The 27,847-nt window shown below is 40.1% G+C and overlaps 1 protein-coding gene across 1 annotated transcript in view; it reads right to left on the reverse strand.

Moving 5' to 3' along the window:
* Positions 1-27,551, reverse strand: part of 4930505A04Rik (RIKEN cDNA 4930505A04 gene) — a 45,824-nt gene extending 18,273 nt beyond the window's left edge. The window contains exons 1-3 of the mRNA NM_001100394.1: positions 27,464-27,551; positions 10,393-10,600; positions 1,949-2,102 (exon numbers count right to left, since the gene is read on the reverse strand). Of these exons, the coding sequence (NP_001093864.1) occupies positions 1,949-2,102; positions 10,393-10,600; positions 27,464-27,486 (385 nt within the window). The 5' untranslated portion in view covers positions 27,487-27,551. The remainder of the gene's footprint in view (positions 1-1,948; positions 2,103-10,392; positions 10,601-27,463) is intronic.
* Positions 27,552-27,847: the final 296 nt, after the last annotated feature.

Below are 27,847 nucleotides of genomic sequence, written 5' to 3' on the forward strand. Positions count from 1 at the left end.
ACCATGGGCTTGAAATTCAGTAAAAACGTTGCTATTCACTGATATTCAGAATTGCCTCTGGCATTACACTATCACTTAGAATAAAAGCTAAGTCACTGCCCTACACAGGAATTTACCATCACTAAGGAAGAAGGAAGCTTCAGACCTAAAGAGAAACCAGAATAGAACTATAGCAGAGTTACACCCATACACACGTATTTACAATGGCCTAAGGGGAAGGTGGACTATACAATAGACTAAAATAGGAACTATGGCAAGGGCACGAAGCCCTTGACCCTGGCTTCTAAGATTAAGTGAATCTTAGGTAGAGCCCTTGTTGATCCCAGTTGTTAACAATCAATTCTATCCCAGGTGGTTCCTGTTAGACCTTCTGTGTTTACATTCCTCTGTTTTATGTAAGAATCCAGTAACCTCTTTGGACCGTGCGGGTATGTCACCCAGCTTCCTTATTGTCTTCTGTATAAAAAGTCTGATGCTCGATTTGAAAGAATACATTCAGATCCTACACAACCTCTCCTGTGTGCATCTGTCTGTCAATTCATCCGACGCTTTGCCCACCCGAGACTAGAGACCCGTTCCACGCAGACAAAGGGGCCCAGAGGGTCTGAGGCAGCCTACCTTCAGGATTTCTCCCACATGCTCCAGAAATAAATTTCTTCTATTGTTTTCATCTTATTATTGCTTATTTCTCTGCTACTATTCCATAGACTATTTGTAGAGTCTTAGGAGGCAGAAAAATCTCTGCATTTGTTCTACAACATCAATCATAAGCAAAAAATTTCTTTCTAAAGGAGAGGCCATGGTCATTGATAGCTTGTTAGCCTTTTTCATGAACCCTTACCTTCAAGGTAGGAATCATGCTGCATATCATTATTTTCTATTTTCTAATGCCATGACCTTCAGTCTAGCTAAGAGTCAACTAGACTGGTTAAATCACAGGGGTCAGAGCATTAATGATTTCTATGGAATCATTTGTTGACTGTTATTAGCACTGTGATTATAAGAAAATATAACTCAGTTTACTAGAAAGCCATGGTCAGGTAAAGTCATTATAGATCTGAAAATATTTAACAATTTGTGTAGTAGTATTTCTCAAGTTATATATTTTAAGACAGTAATTTTGAGACACAATCTAAAAATAAGAGTGAGATGATAAAAAAAGAGAAGATATGTTTTGGAAATCATGCTTATTCTTAGAATAAGGCTATTCTACAGGTCAACTTTTGTATTTAACTTTTAAATTCATGTTGCATAAAACTTACTTGACTATTTTTTTCTTTTGAAAAACACTATATACAAAGATCATTAGCAATTAGCATCTTAGTTTCCTTTTCTGGTATTGTGACAAAATACTCCAAAGTAAGAGAAAAAGAATTCATTTTGGTTTACAGTTCCAGAAGAATGGAGCCCATCATGGGAGGGAAATCATGCTGGCAGATGTTTGAAGCTAGATAGTCATACTGTATTGACAGGAGGTAGTAAAAGAACCAGAAGAGAGATTGGGCTATCCTAAGTGTGGGATAGTGTGCAATGTAAAGGCTCTACAAAGATATGACTGGCTGGAGATCCAATGGCTTCCAAGGGACATTTCACAAACCACAGCAATCAGTGCCCCTCAGAGTATACTTTGAGATACTGCCAGTTAGAGTCGGATTCTATTTTAATAGTTACAGTTTTTAGAATTTGATGGGAAAGCTGAGCAGACTTCTAAGTTTCTGACTTTGAAGTTGGTGTAATCAATGGTCTGTACAGTATCTAGAGCTACTGGACTGGAGAGACTTTCTCTGGGAAGAAACAACAGGCTTTTAGAGGACCATATATGTTGTGTATGTATTTTCAACTTCTATAGAGAAGTCTTTTTTTTTTTCAGGAGGTGCACATGCACTGAATGTATCTTAATTCAATAGCAGGAAAGAGAGTAATAAAGTTTTCGCATGGATAACCTTACCTATTCCACAAGAAGGCTTTTGCATCCGGCTGTGTTTGACTGGCAAAACCAATGGGCATGCTGGCTTCTGGAAGTCACTCCGCTGGACACTTTTGGTGTCATAAGATGGTTGGGAGACATGTTTTGGTGCTTCATTATGGAACCACCATTTTCTCTTCACAGAAAAAAAATGGAAATGCACTGTCAAATAATGATGGAAATTTTCATTTGATGCTTAAAGTCTATGAATATTCAGTGATTTAATGTAACAAGATATTAGTGTAGAATTATTATTCACTTTGTGTATGGTTTGTTCGTATGATGTATATGTGCATGTAATACTCATGAAGAGGACATGCCATAGGGCACCTTCCTCAGCTGCACTTCCATTTTGTTTATTGCGATGGGGTCTACCACTGAACCTGAAGCTATGCAATCCAGCCCAGTTGGGTGTCTAGTGAGCTCCAGGGATCTGCTTATCTCTGTCTTCTCCTCTCATTATGTTCCCATCCTGGTCCCCCAGCAGTGGTATTACAGGCATTTCTATCTTGGGGATCCAAGCTCAGATTCTCATGGTAACACACACGTTACTGAGGAAATGTTCTGCCTGGCTCAGGAGTTTGAACACTTGGTTCCAGTTGGTGGTGCTGTTTGGGGAGATTGAGGAGGCATGACCTTGCTGGAGCTGTTCTGTGTTGTGGAGACATTGAAGCTTCTCAGCTTCTTATTCTTGCCACCCTGCCTGCCCCTTGATGCCCCTGCTTCTCTTCCCACTATAGACTCATATCTTTAGAAACTTAAGCCAAAATAAATTCTTTCATAAGTTACTTTTGGTTGTGATGTTTTGTCACAGCAACAGAAAAGTAACTATGAAACAAGCAAGCCTAGAAATCTGAGTTCAATCTCCAGAACCCACAGTGTGGGAATAGAACTGTCCCCTGAAATTGTCTTCTGACCTCCATAAATGCATTGTAACACTCTAACCTGCTCACACATACAAATAATAAAGTAAATGTCTTTAAAAATAATCAGCTCTGACTCTATAGTAAGAGATGTCTGTAATATGATTTAAGAGGAATGGGTACGCACATTACGATAATAAATTCTGACAATTGAGGCTCCATTGATACACAATGGGAGAGGTATTCCTAGGGTCACCCCACAGAGCTGCACAGAACCTCTTAAATGAGCTCAGCTTCTCAAAAGACAAGCATGTGAGAAATAACTGTATACTGTATGTCTAACGAGGTCAACTTTATCAATAGAAACTGTTGATAAGCTTAGAAATAGAGTAAATTTGTGAAAAGGCCATAGAGAGCAAAAGTATTTTGTGGGGATGGGAAGCAAGAAATCAAGAAATGATGAAAATAAGGAATTCGAACACTGTTCTAGGCTGAAGGCACAGCTACTAATCCTGGTGGATTGCAAGAAATATTCTTAGACTGGACAAGATGAGATGCACAGAAAACAGAGGATCAAGAACTGAACAAGGGAAGCAAATCTCAGCTTGTTAAATCAGCACCAGTTTTAGGCCAACAACTTGCAGCCAAGAATAATAAAACAAAGGGCAATTATAAACACATTTCACAGAAATTGAGCAACTAGGAAATTCAGGACAAAACTGAAATTGACTAATGTTTTATATTTCCAGAATGAGCTATAACATGGATTTTTAAGTGGACTACTTGCTCTAGGTCTTAAGAAAATTCTAGAACAGATTACTAAACAGATGGTATCTTCTCACTATCTGGCTAAAAAGTCGTTTGCTACTGGTCTTGGACTGCCTGCTTTCTCACAGCTCTCTATCCCATAATTATGACAATGCTTATTATGGCAAACTAGAATATGCTTTCTTTTACTTTAAGAATAATTCTGAAGTGGGCACATCCCTTTACAGACAAGTAACATACAGAGATTAAGAAACACCTCCAGGTACAGTGCTGTGGCAGCCACCAACACCTACCTACCTGTACATGCCCCAAATTCTGTGTTCTGTTGTCATTGGCTAGGGCAAATAAGCACAGGTTTAATCACATCATCTCAAAGTGCTAAGTGTCTTAGTCCATTCTGTGTAGGTGGACTCTCATGGATGGGGCAATTCATAATGTTTGTAAATTCAATGGCTTTCAATTCCGGAGCCTATGAAATGTAATAAGCAAACAGCCAGGCTCCGGCAGGTTTGGCAACTCTAATTCAACAAGAACCTCCACTCCTCAATGTGTCAGGGGTGAGAGAGGTAATTCTACCCTTTTATGCCAGAATTGAGCTTATCATGAGGCAATGCCTTCAAGGCCTAGGTCACATCTCTCAACACAGACAGCGACTTTTAAATTTCAATATACATTTTAGAGGAAACAAACTTTGAAACCATAACTGTAAGTGCCTTGAGGAAGTTTTCCTATATAAAGGTTATCAGGCATATACTTATATACTATATAAAGGTTATCAGGCATATGCTTATACCATATACTCTTTGTGGAGAAGAAGCTTATTTTGCTAATACTCGATAACTGGAAAAGTAACTTTGGGCAAGGGAACCATTAGGGAATGTCTTGGGCCTTGATGTTGTCTCCCAGAGTATAATGCAAGCAGAGATCTTGAGTTCACTTTAAAGAAAACTTCTGTAATTTCACAAGTATGAAGTATGATTGAATTAGGCCTCTGTAGTTAGATTGCTCCATGAACATGAAACATGGATGCGTGTTCTTCCCTCTTACTTTTCTGTTTTGGGCCTTCCTCCTCATATCTGCAAAGTGTGCTCTTGAGAACACATGTTCACGTATGAAGGATCCATGCCTTCTGATCCAGGTGTTTTCTTACAATACTCTATGACACCAATGAAACAGAGGCTTCTTGTCTCACTTATGTGGTTTTATCTCACTTTCAGGTGAAAAGCTAATAGAAAAAGTCACTGTTCCATGGCTCATTCTAGTGTTCATTGATTGACTTTGCCATGAAAATTAGTTTATGGCAAAATAAATCAAATAGGATAAGCAGCAGGGTATGATGGTTTGGTCTGGGCTTTGGAGAGTGTGCTCCATTTTGCAGGTTGTAAACGGAGTACTGCCTAAAAAAATTGTAACTATTTCTTTTTCTTATTCTGAGGCCTATCTCTTATTATGTCTGTCCAAGGACACTATTCTCTGGGGCTCCTTTTAAGGGTAATGCCTATATATTCTTGACAGCAACAGTCTCCCTAACTCTGACCTGGAGAGCTTCATGACTGTCGTCCTATGAACCCACTGGTCACACTTAGAAGTCATTCTAAGGAAATGACTCTTGTATATACCTATTAACCTATTAACAGGGACATAACTCACACTATGGAGGAGGTTGTTGTGATGTAGGCCTTTAATCTCAACTCTTAGGAGTCAGAGCCAGACAGGTCTCTGTGGGTTCAAGGATAGCTAGCCAGCCAGAGATAAGCAGCAATTTCCTGTCTAAAACCATCACCTCCACCACTACACCTATCACTACAACTACCATCACATCACTTCCACAACCACCTCCACCACCATCTCTACAATCACCACCTCCACCACCACTATCATCACATCCACCAATCCACCACCACCACCACCACCACCACCACCACCACCACCACCACCACCACCACATTCTGGGGATTCCCAAGGACATGGATTTCTGCCAAAACTTTACACAGACCATGGAATTTAATTTGTAGAGCTCAGTGGTTTAAAAAAAAAATGGAAGTTTTATCACAATGATTAGGCAGCCAAGGTCATGTGAGTTACAATGTTCTCAAGCTGGTATCTCATTGATACCAGGGATGTAGAAAATTTGCCTTTTAAAAGCAGCTCTTAAAGTCTCTTATGACAGTTACTTCTAAGCTGTGTTCTGTGGAACAACAGTTCTCTGATCTATTTATTAATAGATGTTATTCAGAAGAAGTTCCATGGACAAAGCTATCTTGGAAATGAATATTTTCAAGCAAATTCAAGCATGCTTATCTCAAGATTTCTCAAAACTAATATAAGCGGTGACTCTCTGAAAAAGGTATTTGGAAATAAACCTTTGACTTAACTTTGGAAATGTATTTTTTTCAAGGAGATGAACAATGGCTAGTGTTCTGAAACTATATGTTGGAAATATGTTTTAGTAAACATTAGAAAGAAGGGTCTCTGTGGGAGGGGTGGCAGGGGGCAGCATTGGAATGTAAATAAATAAATCAGTATTAAAAAAAGAAAGTACCTGAAGGGACCCTGGTTAGCTAAGAGTATGGCAAGCATAGCTCTGGCAGGCCACGCCCTCTTTCCCATCATTCCCTCTGTGTTTCTAAAAATTCTTAGATTAAATTCCTGAACCTAATCACCAAGGTCTATTCCCTTATTTGTCTACTTCCTCCTCTTGAAACTGACTACCAGCTATCAAAGTCTTTGAAGTCCAGCAATTAAAAGACCCCTTTGGCTGCCCTAATTAACATGCCTAATCAAAATTAAATACCTCACGCACACACAGGGTTTTCCCCCTTGTACCTTTATAAAACCACCCTTTGCCTATGGGCCACATCTGTCTCCTATCTATCCAGAGGCAGTCCTTTGTCCCTTGGGACAAATACCTCTCCTCCCTCTTGTTTTTTTCCCCTTCTCACTCATGCTCTATCTCCTGTCTTTGACTCTTATTCCCTGACCTCTTTTTTGCTGGGGCAAATGAATCTTCTTTGTACTAAGTACTTGGTCTTGGAGGTCAAGGGCTGATAATTTTGCTTTTAGTACCAATTGTTCCTGTTAGATTAGCCTTTAACAAAATTAAACAAACAGCAGCAGCAGAAAACTAGCTTTACTTTTTCTAGCACCCAAATTTTATGACATTAGGTAGAAATGCATATATGATCATTTCATTTTTAAAAAAATCTTGTAAACCAATAAAACTAAAAGCCAGGTGTGGGAACACACTCCTGTGATTCCAGTACTCAGGAACCTGAGGAAGAAGGATTTCACGTTCAAGGCTTGGGCTACCTACATAGGAAGATACTACCCTACATAGGGGTCCTACCAGACTAACCAACCAACCAACCAACCAACCAACCAAAGAAAGCATATCTTGAGATCTCAGTGTACAATCATACCAGTAAACAGCAGTTAAAATATTTAGGCAGCTTAATTTTACTTTAAAGCCAGTATTACTATATTTTAAGTAAACTAACTTTTAAAAAGAAATGTCATCTTGAATAAAGGAACAAACTTTACACATGTGAAATAAAAATGAGCATTTTTTAGGTTCCTGGAAATGGAGGGCATTAGCAAGTTCATTGTTGCTTCCCTTTTATTTTTGAAATATGAATATTCCCTTCGCTGTGTACACCCATCCCTCTGTAACTGTGATGCATCTTGCTCATGTCTGTCCTACTCAGCTTCACACTTTCTTGGCCTGGCTCTCACTGGTTTAGTGAGTGTGTAACAACTGTCAGCTAGCCTTGCGGATGGCAGTGGCGAATTTTTGTTGTTGTTTTCCACAATATTTATGATATAAACTATAGTAAGTTATTTTGGATTAAATTTTCAAGCTTCTACCTTTCCATTTTCCGAACTAGTTTCACCCTCTTAGTGTCTCCACCGTGCAGAGAGATGACTTAGATACAAATCTGAACTAACACTTGTTCACTGTTAACAGAGGAATGGTAGATGGTGTTAGTATGGAGGGCCCCACAGACATTCTCCATTTAAATATGATGTGAAAGCAGAACTCCACCTAACCATCCATGGGAAAGTAATGGAACAGGGTGAGGTGTCTGAGACCATTCACATGACACACCTCTCCTTCCACAAAAGTCATACTGGAAAACACGTCTGTAAGAAAATGCAATGGCAGATTATGTTGTTCAGTTCCTAGACTCAACACTGTGTTAGGTCTCCTACTTTAGAATCCAGCTGTAAGTAGGATACAGTGATATCCTCAGGCCCACAGCTGTGCAGATCAGCAGGATGTGCTACTAAGAACAATTGCTTCTAACATGCTTCCTTTGTGAACCAAGAATGTTCAATATGGTAGTCACTTCCTCACTTAGGACCTTATTCATGTGACTTTCTCTGATCACCTATTTAGAACTACAACTCTGGGCCAGCAAGAGGGCTCAGAAAGTACATGCACTTGCCACTAAGTCTGATGACCCAAGTTTGCTCCCCACAGCACTGACACATGGAAGAGAATAGGTTCCTGTAAGACACACACACACACACACACACACACACACACACACACACACACACACAGAGAGAGAGAGAGAGAGAGAGAGAGAGAGAGAGAGAGAGAGAGAGTGAGTAACAAAATTAAAAGAAAAATAAGGTTGCAATTCTAGCACCAGCAGTCTTCCCCGTCCTCCATGCAAGCCCATGCCATTCAGCATCCTAATTAGTTTACTTCTGTTGCACATTCCTCCGTTAGAATATGAGCAGCCTAAGACCAGAGCATTTCCACCATTTATTTGACTCAGTGCTGAATCTCTAGCATCTAGAAAAGGACTTGACCAAAAGTATCTATTCACGCCTGCTGCATAACAGTTTCTTCAGAGACTAAACAGGAAACTCCTAGGGCAGGGAGGTATATAACTCATAATAGCTCCAGGAAGTCCCTGAAATTGATGAGATTCACTAGGTCCCTCCTGCCTGAGTAACTAATAAAGACTGAGGCGAGCCCCTTTCAGAAGGAAGGAAGCTGAGCTGCAAAACAACAGAACAAAACAAACAAAATACAAGACAAAAAAAAAATCAACCTCTGAGATCAGACCAGCTGCCTAGAAGAAGCAGAAATTAGCCTTGCTGACTGGAAGAGGATTAGACCCGAGTCACCTGGGAGGGACACTCTAACCTGTTGAGCTGCCTGCAGGCTGTGCACTATGTTCCAGGTTTTCTAATGGTATTTTGGTTTTTGGACTTTTTGGTTTTTGTTTGTTTTGTTTTGTTTTTAGCTGTCACCCCATGCTGGGGTGGACCTTGGTGATGAAGCTGTCTCTGAGTCTTTCCTGTAGTAAGCCCAACAGAACTCATCGATACACTAAGTTGGTTTTTCATGGGACCCTTACTGTGGTTTGTCATGAGATCCCTATCTGGGATGAGTAGATATGCATGCTGCATCTCCACAGGAAACATTTTGTCACACAACAAATCCTCACAATAAACTATCCTCACTCTATAGATAAGGAAGCTGAAGCTCATTTGACCAGAGTCATGAAAAATATACAGTGGCAGAGAAAGGGTGAAAAACCAAGAATGCAGCAGAGAACAGAACTGTAAATGCATTTTCCCCCCTGACAGGATTTTTTTAAAGCCACAAACTATATAAATTAATTTCTATGGCTCCCTAGAAAAGGATAAAACTATAGAAAACAGGTCAGTTTTGTAACTGTCATTCTGTAGCGAGAGAAAAGGTTGTGTACAAAGGAGCTCAGGGGAAGTTTGCAGGATGAAGGCAAAATTCCACAGTTGGCTTTGTGTGGCTGACATAAAAATTTTTGTGTGACACCTTTGGCAAATGGATAGGACTACATACTTGAATGGGTGAAATTTAAAGTGTAGACAGAAACATGTTCCTCTGATCAGCCAAATACATTTATGTCTTAATCTCTGAGCTTGTGAATAGTTGTGCCACATTGCAAAGGGGCATTGTTGGCAGGAATTTTGAGATGATTGGTAGGGTGGGTTATCCTGGAGTATAGGATGGGCCTACAGTGATTTCAAGGGTCCTTCTATGGGAAGGGCTTGAAAATTGTCCAGAGGAAAGAGGTGAAGGTGTGCTGCTGCTTGGAACTTCCAAGCTTCAGGACAGCCTGAGAGTAGACCTGTGTTTCTTTAAGCCAGTACTGAAGCTTATAACTGAAAACAGCAACAATAGGAGATGACTACAACTATCCAACAAATCTGACTCAAAAAATAATGTACTATATTTAGTATGGTAGATAGAGTGAGAGGAGCTTGGCTTACCCAATAGTCCTGGGCCAGAAAGAAGACTGTAATATCTGTTTACTATGTAACCACCCAGGAGTATTATCTATAAAATATTTTAAATAACATTTTATACAGATTGTAAAGATTAAAGAATATAATTTACATAAAATTTAACTTATTCCTAGCAGCTTATGTGCATTAAATAAGTGGAAGCTAGTCTTTTGTAGAAAGGCAGAATTTCTGAACACCATGGGAAGTACTATGTTTGCACATGACAGAAACACAACCCTACAGAGAATGCTGTTCAGCACAGCACTTACTGGCTACAGACTGATGCTCTAGAAACATTAGCTGGATTCTTCCTTCCATTCCCCTACCCACCCACAGAGAGCTTAGATGCCATAGTTCTCTGCTAAACCCTAGGTTACTGCTTTAACTACTTGTAACAACAGCAATACTCTGAGATGAGTCATGACCTTTAAATAGACTGTAATCAAATTGCCCTGCAAAACAGCTTCCGAATCTAATTCTACATTTATATATAGTAAACGTCGGTCCAACCTGCTTTTCTGGCCCTTTATTATCAATGTAGGGAACTGGCTCGTTGTATGTTCTTGCATTTGTGTGTATGAATTTAGCATAATTTACACGTCTTCTGTCCACACATGGTTTTGGGTGTTGTGTGCTTTTCCCAGGACTTTTTTCATTTTTGATTTCTACTTTTCTTTCAGCTACACACGCTATACCATCATCTTCTGTTTTATGCTGTCTGAAAAACATAAGTGGTAAATCATTTATCCCAATAAGCATCTCAGTAATTATAACTAAATGAAATAAGATATAGATATATTTCAAGCATTTGGTAGAGTTATGCTATTAAAATTTGAAATTGAGGTATCTTCTCACTCTAAATCCTGCAGCAATGAAAGGAATCTGTGTTAATAGTGATTATTATCGTGGCATACTAGTATACTGAACAAACTATCATTTTTTGAAGTAAAGAGTAATGACTTGATTGTGCTTATAAATCATGAAGTATTTATGCACATGGGTAGGTTACATGCTAATCTGAACATATCTTTTTTAAAAGTTTTATTATTGGGCTGAAGTGATAGCTCAGTTGACAAGAACAGGTAAAATACGTTGCCTCACATGTACCTGAGTTCAAATCTCAGCAACCATGTAAAAATCAGGGTATGGCTGCAAGTGTCTGCAGCCTCAGAGCTATAGGAGATAGAGACAGGAGGATCACTGGGGATTTCTGACAGCCAGCATAGTTATAGGTTCAGGGAGAGATTTTTCTCAAGGGAATAAGGCAGAGAATGATAGAACAGTGTACCCCAATATCACTCCCACATTAGCACATGTAGTAGATAGATAGATAGATAGATAGATAGATAGATAGATAGATAGATAGATAGATAAAGATAGATGAAAAAGTTCCGGTTAGCAGCTTTTTACACTGTATGCCTAGATAATTCAAGCTTCTTTTAAAAAATCTTTTTTAATTAATTTATTTATTTATTTCACTCTAGATTTTATTCCCCTGCTCCTGTCCACCCTCTGACTGTTCCACCCCCCATACCTCCTCCCCACACCCTGTCTCCACAAGTATGTTCCCATGACCTACCCCCCACACAACTAGACCTCTAAACTCCCTGGGGCCTCCAGTCTCTTGAGGGTTAAGTGTATCTTCTCTGACTGAACCCAGTCTTCTGCTATATATGTGTTGGGGGCCTCATATCAGCTGGTGTATGCTGCATGGTTGGTGGTCCAGTGTTTGAGAGATCTCAGGGGTCCAGGTTAAATGAGACTACTGGTCCTTTTACAGGGTCATCCTCCTCAGCTTCTTCCAGACTTTCCCTAATTCAACCACAGGGGTCATCAGCTCTGTCCATTGGTTGGGTACAAATATTGGCCTCTGACTCTTTCAGCTGCTTGTTGGATCTTCTAAAGGGCAGTCATGATAGGTCCCTTTTGGTGAGTGCTCCACAGCTTCAGTAATAGTGTCAGGCTTTGGGACCTCCCCTTGAGCTGGATCCCATTTTAGGCCTGTCACTGGACCTTCTTTTCCTCAGGCTCCTCTCCATTTCCATCCCTGTGGTTCTTTCAGACAGGAACAATTATGAGTCAGAGTTTTGACCGTGGGATGGCAATCCCCTCCCTTACTTGATGCTCTGTCCCAAGATACAGTCCACAGAACTCAAAAAAGTTAGCAAGCTGAAGAGCCCAAGTGAAGACGCCTCAGTCCCACTTGGGAGGGAGAAGAAAGCAATCACAAGAGGGGAGAGATGGAGGAACCTGGGAGGGAAAGTGGACAGGTGTGGAGTTGGGAGGAAGGGAACCTGATCTGATATTGGATGAGGGAAAAGGACTGAAGCCCTGAGAACCAACAGAAAGAATGGAAACAGGCAACCTCAGGAGGTAGGAGGTTGGGGGAACCCTTTAGAATGCACCAGAGACCTAGGAGGTAAGAGGCTCTCAGGACCCAAAAGGAGGGATCTTAGATGAAATGTGCAACAGTAGGGAGAGGGAACTTATAGAGCTCATCTCCAGCAGGAAGACAGGGCATCAATTCAAGCTCTGAACAAAGGTAATGACTTAATTTTAAAAGTTGACTTGGAAAATATTATCAAATGTTCATCATCTTTATAATTTTGAGAAAAGACCACTGTGAAGGTTAAACAATCATTTCAATCTCAATATTCTTTTCTTCTAATAGTTATACTATAAAAATAAAAATTGGTAGATGAGGTGGCACATACTTGTTAGTCCAGTGCAGGAAGGGGCAGTAAGTTCAAGGCCAGCTTGTATGATAGAGCAAGATCCAGGCCAGTTAAACCTTCTATCTCAAAACACCAAAAAATTACAAAAGAAAATTAAAGATGTGCTTAAAATATTTCATAAACAATAGGAAAAAACTTTTCATAACCTCAAGGATCATTAGATTCTGAAGTAAAAATAAGGGGCAGATAAGCTTAACTCTTGGCAGCTGCTAGGAAGTAGGGAAGGAAGAGAAGGAAGTCACACTTTCCTCCATCTGAGGATGGTGTGGCATCCTGTGCCCTGTCCCCAAGGAGCACCTCTACTTCCATTGTGACCTATCCTTTGCCACTCAGGAGCCACTTGAAGAACCTAGTTTGCACTCCATAGATGTTTGAAGATCAGCAGCAAGAATCTTTTAAACCTACAGAAGATTTGCTCCTAGGCAGAGTAGGTATGCCTATACCTAACTGAAGTGAGTCTATGTCTGAAATTCAGTTTGTACATCAATACAAAGTGGCCCCCAAGGCTCCAAGGAAAGCCAAGAAACATTGAGTGGATCAACAACCTGACAAGCTAGGGTAACAACAAACAAAGATCCAAACACCCACTCAAGAATGACCACATATCCACAACAGGAAACATCACCAAAGACCAAACTACAGATACTTAGATGCTACAGCAAGCACACAAATGACATGAATAACCAATATGATATGTCTTTTCCAGAAATTAGAACCCCCATCAAAATAATCCCAGAGAAAATCAACTTAGCTGATATATAAGGAATGATTTCAAAATAGCAATTGTAAATGTGTTCAAAGAACTTGCATAAGACATGAAGACCTAGAAAACAAACAGCAGAAGAAATCGTGAAAACAATTGAAGATATGAAGAGAAAACTGAATAAGAAGATAGAATATCTGAAGAACAAACTTACAGCTTTAAAGCTCAGAAATCCAAACAAAAGGCTCTAAGGAAAGCGTCACCCATGCATCATGTGGTAAAGAGAATATCTGGTCTTGAAGACGAGGCAGGGACTCTGGGTCACTATATATAGACAAAATTTTATGAATAGTAGGTATAGAACAGTAGTTCTCAGCCTAATGCTGTGACCATTTAATACAATTCCTTATGTTGTAGTTACCCCAACCATAAACCTATTTTCATTGCTACTTCATAACTTTAACTTTGCTACTGTTATAATGTAAATATCTGTATTTTCTGATGATCTTAGAAGACCCCTGTGAAAGGGTTGTTCAACTTCCAAAGGGGTCACGACCCATGGTTGAGAACTGCTGGATACAGAAGAATGAGAAGAAACCCAGAACAGGGACATAGAAAATATTTCAACGAAATCGTAAAAATATTTACTAAATTTAAGAAAAGAGATGGGGGTAGAATCGGGGGGGGGGGGAGATAGGAGAGAAACCAAGAGGGTTAGGAGAATGAAAGGAAACATGTATATTTGGAAAGTGGGGGAAGCCTCTAGAAAGTCCCAGAGATCTGGGACGTGGGAGGCTTCCAGGACTCAATGTGGGTGGCCATAGCCAAAACTCCCAATAGTGGGGAGGTAGAACCTGAAGAGACTATGTCCAGTAGTTAGACAAGGCCCCCAGTGAAGGGATGGGGACATAAACCCACCTTGAAAAAATTTGACCCAAAATTGTTCCTATCCAAAAGTAGTGCAGGGACAAAAACTGGAGCAGAAACTGAAGGAAAAGCCAAATAGTGACCTGCTCAATGTGGGATTCATCTTATGGCAAGGTATCCCTGGTTCTAGTACTGAAGCCATGCTTTGCTTGCAGAAAGGAGCCTAGCATGTCTGTCCTCTGAGAGGCTCTACCAACAGTTGGCTGAGATAGATGCAGATACTTACAGCCAAGCATTAGGAGGTGGTCAAGGACCCCTGTGGAAGAGTTAGGGGAAAGACTGAAGGAGCTGAAGGGGATGACAACTACATAGGAAGACCAACAGGGTCAACTAACCCGGAGAGTGAGTACAACTGGGAGAGGATGCACCTAATTCTATAGAGGCTTTATGTTCCAGGAAAGGGGGGTCGGGGTAGAGGCCCTCTCAGAGGCAAAGGGGAGGGAGGGAGGGAGAAGAACTCTGGGAGGGGGTACTAGGAGGGGGAGGTCCCAACATTTGGGATTAAATAGATAAAACAATTAATTAAAAATAAAATAAAAATCTATATAACCACTAAACTAGAAAATGTAAAAGAAACAGTCTGGATATATATATAAGCTATCAAAGTTAAATCAAATGAAGTAAATAATTTAAGTAGATATACAACCACCATTGAGATAGATACAGTAATTAAAGATCTAACTGAAAAACAAAACAAAACAGTAACATCTTGATACAGATCAAAAGTCCACCAGAACTTCAAAAATGAATTGACACCAACATCTCTCCCCAAATTATTCTGTAAAAAAGAAAAGGAAGGAATTATTCTAAATTATTTTTAAAATCCAGTATTACTCTTGCATAAAAAGACAAAAAGGAGTCAAAGATTTAACAACAACAAAAACAACAAAGAAAGAAAAGAAAAGAAAAAAAGAAATATGTAAACATCTGTATTTTCTGATGGTCTTAGAAGACCCCTGTGAAAGGGTTGTTCAACTTCCAAAGAGGTCATGACCCATGGTTGAGAACTGCTGGATACAGAAGAATGAGAAGAAATTATAGGCCAATCTGATGAATATAGACACAAAAATAAAATTTCTCAATAAAATATTTCAAAAAAAAATCTAAAAGCACATAAAAAAGATCATCTTCCATGATCAAGTTAGCTTTATTCCAGAGAGAGGCAGGAATGGGTCAACATACAGAAATCACTAGATGTAATCTGAGCCAGGCAAGGGGGCACACAACTTTAGGGAAAATAGAGGTAGGTATTTCTCTGAGATTGAAACCAATCTAGTCATCATAAAGAGTTCCAGGTAAAACAGAACTACACAGTAAGACTCTATTTCATAAAAGCATAATAGAGAAATAAATGAATAACTGTACTCCACCACATAAAAAAGATTCAAGTAGATCCGTTCCAGTCAGGGCCAGCCCCACCATCTTCTGCCTGACCAGGCGGAGGCCACCAAGGGCTCCATACTACTCCCCATGCCACAGGACCTCAGGATCACCCCGAGATCACGGGTGAGTGGAACTTAACATCAGCTCCAAAGAATCTCGGAGAGTCTTGTGCCAGCAGAAACAGGGACAAAGGAACCCCGCTCAACCAGAAGCTGGGATTCTTTCCAGTCGGGGCCAGCCGGCCATGTTCTGCATGAACCTGGCCAAGGGCATCAAGGGCCTCAGAGGACACTCCACGACTCTCCACACCGCAGGACCCCTAGCACACCCAGGACCTTGTAATCACTAGAGAGAACATGGGTGACAGAAACAACAGAGCTTCTTGGACAGGGTCCCTTCTGGCCTTCATCCTCAGCCAGGAGGCAGAGCTGAGGCACCTTCCTTGCCAGAGGAGAGCGGCCTACAGGTAGGGCTCTGACACCAGGACTCAGGAGGTGGATCAGAGCTTCAGACTTCTGGACACCTGCCCCATAAGAGGAGAGCTTGCCTGCAGAAAGTGCTCAGACCCACTGGGACTCAGGTGAGAGTTGGACTTCCAAGAGAGCTGACAGAGGCTAACAGAATCACAGGAGGAACAAGCTCCAGCCAGAGACAGCTAGAACATTAACACCAGAGATTACCAGATGGCGAAAGGCAAATGTAAGGCTCTTACTAACAGAAACCAAGAACACTGTGCATCATCAGAAACCAGTACGCCCACCACAGCAAATCCTGGATACACCAACACAACCAAAAAGCAAGACTCAGATTTAAAACCATATCTCATGATGGTGGTAGAAGATTTTAAGAAGGGCATTAATAGCTCACTTAAAGAAATACGGGAGAACACTGCTAAACAGGTTGAAGGCCTTAAAGAATTACAGGAAAACACTGCTAAACAGGTAGAAGTCCTTAAAGAATTACAAGAAAACACTGCTAAACAGGTAGAAGTCCTTAAAGAGGAAACACAAAAATCCCTTAAAGAATTAGAGGAAAACACAACCAAACAGGTGATGGAATTGAAAAAAACCATCCAAGAACTAAAAAGGGAAGTAGAAACAAACAAACAAACAAAAAAAACCCCTAAACAACAACAACAAAAAACAAAACAAAACAAAAGCAAAAACAAAGGGAGACAACTCTGGAGATAGAAGCCCTAGGAAAGAAATCAGGAACCATAGATGCGAGCATCAGCAACAGAATACAAGAGATGGAAGAGAGAATCTCAGATGCAGAAGATTCCATAGAGAACATTGACACAAAAATCAAAGAAAATGCAAAATGCAAAAAGATCCTAACCCCAAAAATCCAGGAAATCCAGGACACAACAAGAAGACCAAACCTAAGGATAGTAGGTATAGATAAGAATGAAGATTTTCAACTTAAAGAGCCAGTAAATATCTTCAACAAAATTATAGAAGAAAACTTCCCTAACCTAAAGAAAGAGATGCCCACGAACATACAAGAAGCTACAGAACTCCAAATAGACTAGAACAGAAAAGAAATTCCTCCTGACACATATTAATCAGAAAAACAAATGCACTAAATAAAGATAGAATATTAAAAGCAATAAGGGAAAAAGGTCAAGTAACATATAAAGGCAGACCTTTTAGAATTACACCAGACTTCTCACCAGAGACTATGAAAGCCAGAAGATACTGGACAGTTGTTATGCAGACCCTAAGAGAACACAAATGCCAGCCCAGTCTACTATATCCAGCAAAACTCTCAATTACCATAGATGGGAAACCAAAGTATTCCATGACAAAACCAAATTGTCACAATATCTTTCCACAAATATAGCCCTTCAGAGGATAAAAAAGGGAAAACACCAACACAATGATGGAAACTACGCCCTAGAAAAAGCAAGAAAGTAATCCTTCAATAAAACTAAGAGAAGACAGCCGCAAGAACAGAATCCCAACTTTAACAACAAAAATGACAGGAAGCAACAATTACTTTTCTTTAATTCTCTTAACATCAATGGACTCAATTCCCAAATAAAAAGACGTAGACTAACAGACTGGCTACACAAACAGGACCCAACATTTTGTTGCTTACAGGAAACCCACCTCAGGGACAAAGACAGACACTACCTCAGAGTAAAAGGCTGGAAAACAATTTTCCAAGCAAATGGTCTGAAGAAACAAGCTAGAGTAGCCATGCTAATATGGAATAAAATCAACTTCCAACCCTAAGTTATCAAAAAAGTCAAGCAGGGGCACTTCATACTCATCAAATGTGAAATCTACCAAGATGAAATCTCAATTCTGAACAGTTATGCTCCAAATGCAAGGGTAGCCACATTCATTAAAGAAACTTTAGTAAAGCTCAAAGCACACATTGCACCTCACACAGTAATAGTGGGAGACTTCAAGAACCCACTCTCACCAAAGCACAGATCCTGGAAAAAGAAACTAAACAGAGACACATGGACAATAACAGAAGTTATGAAACAAATGGGTTTAACAGAAAACTACACAACATTTTATCCTAAAACAAAACCTCATGGTATCTCCTCTAAAATTGACCATATAATTGGTCACAAAACAGGCCTCAACAGATACAAATATATTGAAATTATCCGATGCATCCTATCAAATCACCATGGACTAAGGCTGATCTTCAATAACAGCATAAATAATAGAAAGCCAACATTCACGTGGGAACTGAACAACACTCTACTCAATGATACCTTGGTCAAGAAAGAAATAAAGAAAGAAATTAAAGACTTTTTAAGAGTTTAATGAAAATAAAGCCACAACATACCCAAACTTATGGGACACAATGAAAGCAGTCCTAAGAGGAAAACTCATAGCCCTGAGTGCCTCCAAAAAAAAAAAAAATTAGAGAGAGCATACACTAGCAGCCTGACAGCACACCTAGAAGCTCTTGAAAAAAAAAAGGAGGCAAACTCACCCAAGAGGAGTGTATGGCAGGAATTAATCAAACCTAGGACTGATATCAACCAAGTGGAAACAAAAATAACTATTCAAAGAATCAACCAAACCAGGAGCTGGTTCTTTGAGAAAATGAACAAGATTAATAAACACTTAGGCAGACTAACTAGAGGGCACAAGGAAAGTATCCTAATTAACAAAATTAGAAATGAAAAGGGAGACATAATAACAGAACCTGAGGAAATCCAAAACATCATCAGATCCTACTACAAAAGGCTATACTCAACAAAACTGGAAAACCTGGATGATATGAACAACTTCCTAGACAGATATCAGGTACCAAAGTTAAATCAGGATCAGATTAATGAAATAAAGAGTCCCATTTCCCCTAAAGAAATAGAAGCAGTCATCAATAGTCTGCCAACCAAAAAAAGCCCAGGACCAGATGGGTTTAGTGCAGAGTTCTATCAGACCTTCAAAGAAGACCTAATTCCAACTCTCCTAAAAGTATTCCACAAAATAGAAACAAAAGATACTCTACCCAATTTATTTTGTGAAGCCACAATTACTCTGATACCTAAACCACACAAAGATCCAACAAAGAAAGAGAACTTCAAACAATTTCCCTTATGAATATTGATGGAAAAATACTCAATAAAATTCTCGCAAGCCAAAACCAAAAACACATCAAAAGATCATCCATAATGACCAAGGAGACTTCATCCCAGGGATTTGGGGAAGGTTTAATATATGGAAATCCATCAACGTAATCACTATATAAACAAACTCAAAGACAAAAACCACATGATCATCTCCTTAGATGCTGAGAAAGCATTTGACAAAATCCAACACCCCTTCATGATAAAAGTCTTGGAAAAATCAGGAATTCAAGGCCCATACCTAAACATAATAAAAGCAATTTACAGCAAACCAGTAGCCAACATCAAATTAAATGGAGAGAAACTCGAAGCAATCCCACTAAAATCAGGGACTAGACAAGGCTGTCCACTTTCTCTCTACCTACTCAATATAGTACTTGAAGTCCCAAGCAGAGCAATTCAACAACAAAAGGAGATCAATGGGATACAAATTGGAAAGGAAGAAGTCAAAATATCACTATTTGCAGATGATATGATAGTATACATAAGTGACCCTAAGAATTTCACCAGAGAACTACTAAACCTGATTAACAGCTTCAGTGCAGTAGCTGGATATAAAATTAAATCAAACAAATCAGTCACCTTTTTCTACACAAAGGATAAACATGATGATAAAGAAATTAGGGAAAAACCACCCTTTACGATAGTCACAAAAAATATAAAATACCTTGGTGTGACTCTAAGGAAACAAAATATCCTTATGACAAGAAATTCAATTCTCTGAAGAAAGAAATTGAAGATCTCAGAAGACTGAAAGATCTCCCATGCTCATGGATCGGCAGGATCAACATTGTAAAAATAACTATCTGCCAAAAGCAATCTACAGATTCAATGCAATCCCCATCAAAATTCCAACTCAATTCTTCAACGAATTAGAAAGAGCAATCTGCAAATTCATCTGGAATAACAAAAAACCTAGGATAGCAAAAACTCTTCTCAAGGATAAAATAACCTCTGGTGGAATCACCATGCTTGGCCTAAAGCTGTACTACAGAGCAATTGTGATAAAAACTGCATGGTACTGGTATAGTGACAGACAAGTAGATCAATGGAATAGAACTGAAGACCCAGAAAGGAACCCACACACCTATGGCCACTTGATCTTTGACAAGGGAGCTAAAACCATCCAGTGGAAAAAAGACAGCATTTTCAACAAATGGTGCTGGCACAACTGGTGGTTATCATGTAGAAGAATGCAAATTGATCCATTCCTATCTCCTTGTACTAAGGTCAAATCTAAGTGGATTAAGGAACTCCACATAAAACCAGAGACACTGAAACTTATAGAGAAGAAAGTAGGGAAAAGCCTCGAAGATATGGGTACAGGGGAAAAATTCCTGAATAGAACAGCAATGGCTTGTGCTGTAAGATCAAGAATCGATAAATGGGACCTCATGAAACTGCAAAACTTCTGTAAGTCAAAAGACACCATCAATAAGACAAAAAGGCCACCAACAGATTGGGAAAGGATCTTTACCTATCCTAAATCAGATAGGGGACTAATATCCAATATATATAAAGAACTCAAGAAGGTGGACTCCAGAAAATCAAATAACCCCAATAAAAATGGGGCTCAGAGCTAAACAAAGAATTCTCAACTGAGGAATACCGAATGGCTGAGAAGCAACTGAAAAAATGTTCAGCATCCTTAATCATTAGGGAAATGCAAATCAAAACAGCCCTGAGATTCCATCTCACACCAGTCAGAATGGCTAAGATCAAAAATTCAGGTGACAGCAGATGCTGGCGAGGATGTGGAGAAAGGGGAACACTCCTCCATTGTTGGTGGGATTGCAAGCTTGTACAACCACTCTGGAAATCAGTCTGGCGGTTCCTCAGAAAATTGGACATATTACTACCGGAGGATACCGCAATACCTCTCCTGGGCATATATCCTGAAGATGTTCCAACTGGTAAGAAAGTCACATGCTCCACTATATTCATAGCAGCCTTATTTATAATAGCCAGAAGTTGGAAAGAACACAGATGCCCCTCAACAGAGGAATGGATACAAAAATGTGGTACATTTATACAATGGAGTACTACTCAGCTATTAAAAAGAATGAATTTATGAAATTCCTAAGCAAATGTTTGGACCTGAAGGGCATCATCCTGAGTGAGGTAACCCAATCACAAAAGAACTCAAATGATATGTTCTCACTGATAAGTGGATATTAGCCCAGAAACTTAGAATACCCAAGATATAAGATACAATTTGCGAAACACATTGAACTCAAGAAGAACGAAGACCAAAGTGTGGACACTTTGCCCCTTCTTAGAATTGGGAACAAAACACCCATGGAAGAAGTTACAGAGACAAAGTTTGGAGCTGAGAGAAAAGGATGGACCATCTAGAGACTGCCATATTCAGGGTTCCATCCCATAATCAGCCTCCAAACACTGACACCATTGCATACACTAGCAAGATTTTGCTGAAAGGACCCTGATATAGCTGTCTCTTGTGTGACTATGCCGGGGCCTTGCAAACACAGAAGTGGATGCTCACAGTCAGCTATTGGATGGATCACAGGGCCCCCAATGGAGGAGCTAGAGAAAGTACCCAAGGAGCTAAAGGGAACTGCAACCCTACAGGTGGAACAACAATATGAACTAACCAGTACCCCGGAGCTCTTGTCTCTAGCTGCATATGTATCAAAAGATGGCCTAGTCGGCCATCACTGGAAAGAGAGGTCCATTGGTCATGCAAACTTTATATGCCCCTCTACAAGGGAACGCCAGGGCCAAAAAGTCAATGTGGGTGGGTAGGGGAGTGGGGGGGGGAGGGTATGGGGGACTTTTGGGATAGCATTGGAAATGTAAATGAGGAAAATACCTTATAAAAATATTTAAAAAAAAAAAAAGACGAAACACAAGTGACTGAGAAACATTGCAAAAAATAGTCCAACATCCTTAGAGATTTAAAAGTACATTGCGATACTCTCCCAACACAGTCATAATGGCTAATGTCAAACAGCAAAGGGCAGAAGAACTGTTTATAAATGTTGAGAGAAGAGGACAATGAACTGCCAGTGCGAGTGGGATATGGCAATGCCATTATAGAAACCACTGTAGAGTTTTCTCAAAAAGTGTGAAATCCATCTACCACACAACTTAGTTCTAGCACTCTTGAACATTTCTCATATAAAGTACCCTGTATCTTACCACAGCACCACCTGCTAATCCATAGTCAATGCTGTTCTATTCATAATAGCTTAGATTCTAGAAGGTTGCCTTTTTAGAAGTCATATGAACACATATTAGTTTACTTTTCTATTGCTGCAATAGGAAATTCTGACGAAAACCAGCCTGGAGAGGAAAGTGTTTATTTCAGCTTACACATCACAGTTCATCACTAAGGGAAGGCAAGGCAGAAACCTGGTGGTAGGAATTGTGAAGGAATGCTGCTTATACTACATGGTCAGATCTGTCACAGCAATACCCTACCATTTCTGGTACAGATTTGTCTTCATAAGGGTTTCTATTGCTTTGAACTAACACCATGACCAAAAGGCAAGTTGTAGAGGAAATGAATATGGCTTACACTCCCAGATCATAGTCCATCACTGGAGGAACTCAAATAGGGCTGGACCTGGACGCAGGAGCTGATGCAGAGGCCATAGAGCAGTGCTGTTTATTGGCTTGTTTCACATGGCTTGCTCAGCCTGCTTTCTAATAGAACCTAGGACCACCAGTCCAGAGATGGTATTGCCAGCAATAGGCTGAACCCTTCCCCATTGATGACTAACTGAGAAAATACTCTATAGCTGGAACTCATGGAGACATTTCCTCAACTGAGGCTCCTTCCTCTCTGATGACACTATCTTGTGTCAAGTTGACACACAAAACCAGCCAGTACAGGGAGTGAAGACTCTAGGACTTTTGACGTTATTTATGTTTTTAATGTGAGATCTTTGGGATGTATAAGAAAATGCCTGTGTGTCAAATAGACTAGGGGTCAGTTGTACTAGACACTCCGTTTCTTGCTCAGTTTGATTTCTTATAAAACCCAGGATCAACTGCCCAAAAATGGTATCACCCACAGAGAATTGAAAGAAAAATGCTCCTACATAAAGAAAATGCTTAATCAATATCCTTACACGCCAGTTGATGGAAGCAACTCCTCATTTAAGGTACCCTCTTCATACATGAATCTATTTGAGACAAGTTGGCAAAACTAACCAGCATACTACCATTGTGGAAGCATCCAAAAATATATGCATATACAAATCTAGTAAAAGTTTAAATGAATTTGCCTGATAATGGTAGAGAAATACACAAACTAGACACAAGCTACCAAAGAAAATTTCAGCACCAATAATGAATTATCTTTAAAACATTTTTTTCTTTGTGTCCAGTGGGATTTCATAGACCTTCAGGCATCATGGGTTATTTTTTTTACTTGGTTATCCCCTAGATCTTGATGGCAAGACCCTATTGTTCAAGACATCACATACTTGAGTCATAAAACATAAAGAAATTAAGTTCATATTGACTTGGAAGCTTTGTCCACACTAGCTAGCTTTCATAGTGCTGAAAATTGCCATATAGGATACTAGAGGAGAACAGAAATCATGAGTATTACTCATTGCAATTTCTTTGATGTTGTTGTTGTTTTGTTGTTGGTTGTTTGTTTTCGAGACAGGGCTTCTCTGTATAGCCCTGGCTGTCCTGGAACTTACTTTGTAGACCAGGCTGGCCTTGAACTCAGAAATCCACCTGCCTCTGCCTCCCAAGTGCTGGGATTAAAGGCGTGTGCCACCACCTCCCGGCCTCATTGCAAATTCTATGAGTTAACATAATGACTGTCTTGTTAAGGTATGCCCATGGGTTCAGGGGTATATATGTTACAAGAGTGTGTTAGTTTAAACGTGAGTAGCTTCAATAGTGAATTCAAAACTCATATGTTTGAATACTTTTTCTACAGTTGTTTGGCATTGTTTGGAAAGGATTAAAAGGTGTGGTCTTATTGTTACTTGGGTCAGATTTTGGAGTTTCAAAAGACTTGTTCCATTCCCACTGTGCTATTGTTCTGCCTCCTACTTGTGGGTCAAGCTATGAATTCTCAGCTGTTTCCGCTACTCTGCCTTTACTCTGCCATCAGTGACTAACCATCGGAAACTCTAATCCTAACTAAATGCTTTCTTGTCTAAGTTCATTTTTGTGTTCTGTCACAGCAATAGAAAGATAACTAATATAAGGAGCTAACTGACTACTTTCTAATTAGATTTAATCCCCACTCCATGAATCAGAAGCCATACCTGGCACCATTAATGGGGCTAAGAACATGTAACCAGATACATTAGAGGCCCTGGAGAACCTATTATTTTGCTAAGTGGGCATAATATTAAAATGATTCCTAATGACTAACTGCTATACCTATAGATCTTTGCATCTCTCATAAGAGAAGCTACCTCTTACAATACCAGGCAGTTAACAGAGACCCACAATTGGCCTATGTGCTGTGAATCAGAGACTTCAAAATAATCAATTTTAAGTGGGACATTGTACTGACGGCTCAGAGATTTGAAAGATTGTCAACAACCAGAAGTGTTAGGTGACTACGAATGTTTCTTAGACACACCTGGAGAGCTACACATATGAACTCACAGTGTTTCTGACAGCATGCACAAGACCTGTGCAAACTCAACCAGACAAATCCCAGCATGGAAGGGGCTATATGGGCACAAAGTCCCACCCCTACCCAAGGGGCTATTGGTAAATGAGAGTTGCTAGGCTCAAAGAGTTGGGTTTTGTTTTTGTTTGCTTTGTTTTGTTTTGTTTTGTTTTAATGGTGTGACCCTGGTAGGATGACTATGCTCCAGGGCAGGCCCCACACCCAAGAGTATTTGGGTGACACTAACTGGACTCAACGGGTTAAAAAAGAAGAGAAAAGGAATCAGTGAGAGCCCATGAAGCTGGGTAGATAGGAAGGGGCGGGTGGGTTTGGCAGGCATTAGGGTGGGGGGAAATATGATCTAAATACATTGTATGGTATCTTCAAAAAAATAATAACGTGGTTAAAACAATAACAACAAAGATTCTAGATTTATACTGACAAATGGGTAGTTTTGCCTTATCCGCAACCCTTAAAATATACCTATTACCTTACTTCAAAATGAATCCAGTCCATCATTTCTATTGTAATCTTTCAGTTAACAATCTCGGATAGCTTTCCATTACACTTATAGTAAAACCTAGTCTCCTGATTATATTGAGTGTGCACTGAGGCAGCTAATCTCTTCAATCTCATTCAAGCGTCTTCCCTGTTTTCACTTCTTTTCTCCTCAGGGCACCTGCTCATGCTCTTCCTTCTCCAGCACCACTGGTTTTTCCCAGCTCCCCAGCATCACTTGGGTATCAGTTGAAAAATTTCCCAGATACTTCCTAGAGTCCCCTCCCCATGATGCTCTAGGCGTGTACATTCTTTTGTGGCTCTTACTATAACTCAAATTGTATTTATCTAGCTCTTTGTCTTTACTAAGCACCAGAAATACCCTTATGGATCAATATAAGTTCCATGCAGTGGTGACTATTAGTTCACTGATCACTGCTTGCCTGACACCCATATTCTGTTCAGCTTAGGTAAATGCTTTGTGTTGTACTCTTTATATACTTCAGGTGAATGTCCTAGACTTATTTTTCCACTCTGCCTTTGCTTCAGCTGTACACCCTTAACCCTCACTCCATTCCACATAAAAACATTTTTCAGATTCTTTGTGATCTTATTTCCTTGATTTGTAACAAAAATTGCTGCTTTGCAAAGGATTTAGAAGAACTGATTACTAGAAAAGTGTAAGCAACTTCTAAGATGTTTCTATTATATTCTCAGATCTGTGTATTTACTTAAAAGCTGTAACTTTCTGGTCTGAACTCCTTGGTCTCTGCTTTCTCCATCTGTTTCTCATGGTTGAACACCAACACATCTGTATCAGATCCTTGAAGGAAAGGACTGTAGGTGTTGGTTTACACATTTATGCATTTACTTGGTTCTGTATTTCAAGGTGTGGATGGCTACAGATAAATAAATGCGAAATGCCTGATTCTGTAGAAACATCTTTGTACAATGAAACACCTTATACAGACAAAACACTAATGTGCCTGAGACCCTAGGTTCTATATCAGCAATGCAAACAGTAGCAACAAAACAGAAAGCAGTCAGGCTTGGCTTGGAACCTCTGCCACTTAATATCTAAGGTTCCATTCCTTGATTTATATGAAAGAACAATAGCTATTGTAACTGATGTGAGAAAAAGAGCACTGCTAATGCATTCAGCGGGTCTCTACATGCCAGGTGCTACATGAAGCTCTGAGGATACAGCAGGGAAACAGATGAAAACTCCTGTCTTCACGGGGATTACATTCTAGGGAAGGCAGAGAAGAAATGAAATGGGGCATACACAGTCTATTAGATGGTGCCACATGATAACGACAATTTCCAGCGAGGAAGAGGCATGTAGGTATGTGGGAGGAGAGGCTACGTTTGGGACAGGGTATTTGTGAAGGTGGTAATTGAAAAAAGCAAGGGAGGGATGGGTACAAATTAAGGATATTTGAGGAAGGAACATTCTAGCAGAACCAACTGTAACTGCCAAAACTCTTATCAGAAATGTGTCCATCTTTAGACATAAAGCATGGTCTCCCAAATTATCAGTCAAACACATCTAAAGGTATCAAATAGTAATCTTTGAGGCTTGTTCTTAGGAACTTGTTTCAACCAGTTAGCTGTATGCAGGTGCCAGGGTGATCTAGAGGGCCGTAGCAGGTGTGGTGCGGCAGGCGCAGCCTTGGCTTTACTGTATGTACCCTGTGGAAAACATATTTTTTCCCCTTTTAAAAAGAGGCCATGTTGAAAAGGCTGCAGAGACTAGGGAAGCAAAGCGATGGCTGTATCCATGAGAAGCTGGTACTCGAGACTGAGTGAGGACAAGAGAGGAAGCAATGAACAGTGGAGTATGGATAATTTCAACATTGGAGCCGACAGAATTTGCTGACGAGTTAAATGTGAGGTATGAAGAGTGATTATTTCATGATGGCTTCAAGAAAGCTCAGTAAACGCTGCACTAGGAAAAAAAAAAAAAAAGATACTGTAATCACTCAAACCTTGGAAAGCAGGGGAGGAAACCTATTGGATGTATGTGGCCTGGATCTTATGTGCTGAGCCACTCCCTTAATCTTTTGCAAGAAATAGAAAAGGTTTTCAGAAGGGAAAATAGAAAGCTGAACCCTGGCACTTACTGCTGCTTCTCCTCTCCCTCCATGGCCCCCTCCAGCCTGCCACGTGGCAGCTAGGAGTGTCAAGAGAGAACACTGACCTATTCTTGCTAGAAAGGGGCTCCAGAGCGCTGCCACTGTGACTCCAGCGTTGCTAGGCGACTGAGAGCTCAGGAAGAAAAACACAAGCGACTGGGGACTGTGCGCAAGCGCAGTAAGTGTGCTCTGTTGGGCTTTCGCAGCTGGGTGTGGCTTGCTTCAATCCGGGAGGGAAAGAGTCCCTTGGTTTTTAACTACAGCCTTAGGTTGGACAGTGAGTTTGAAGTTGTAGAGCCCTAAACCTAGTGGGGAATCAGCCCAAAACCTAGTGGGGAGCCAGCCCTGTTGGGTTTGAGGAGTGAGCAAGGA

Source organism: Mus musculus, chromosome 11 (genome assembly GCF_000001635.26).
Source record: "Mus musculus strain C57BL/6J chromosome 11, GRCm38.p6 C57BL/6J".
NCBI classification, from domain to species: Eukaryota; Metazoa; Chordata; class Mammalia; order Rodentia; family Muridae; genus Mus; species Mus musculus.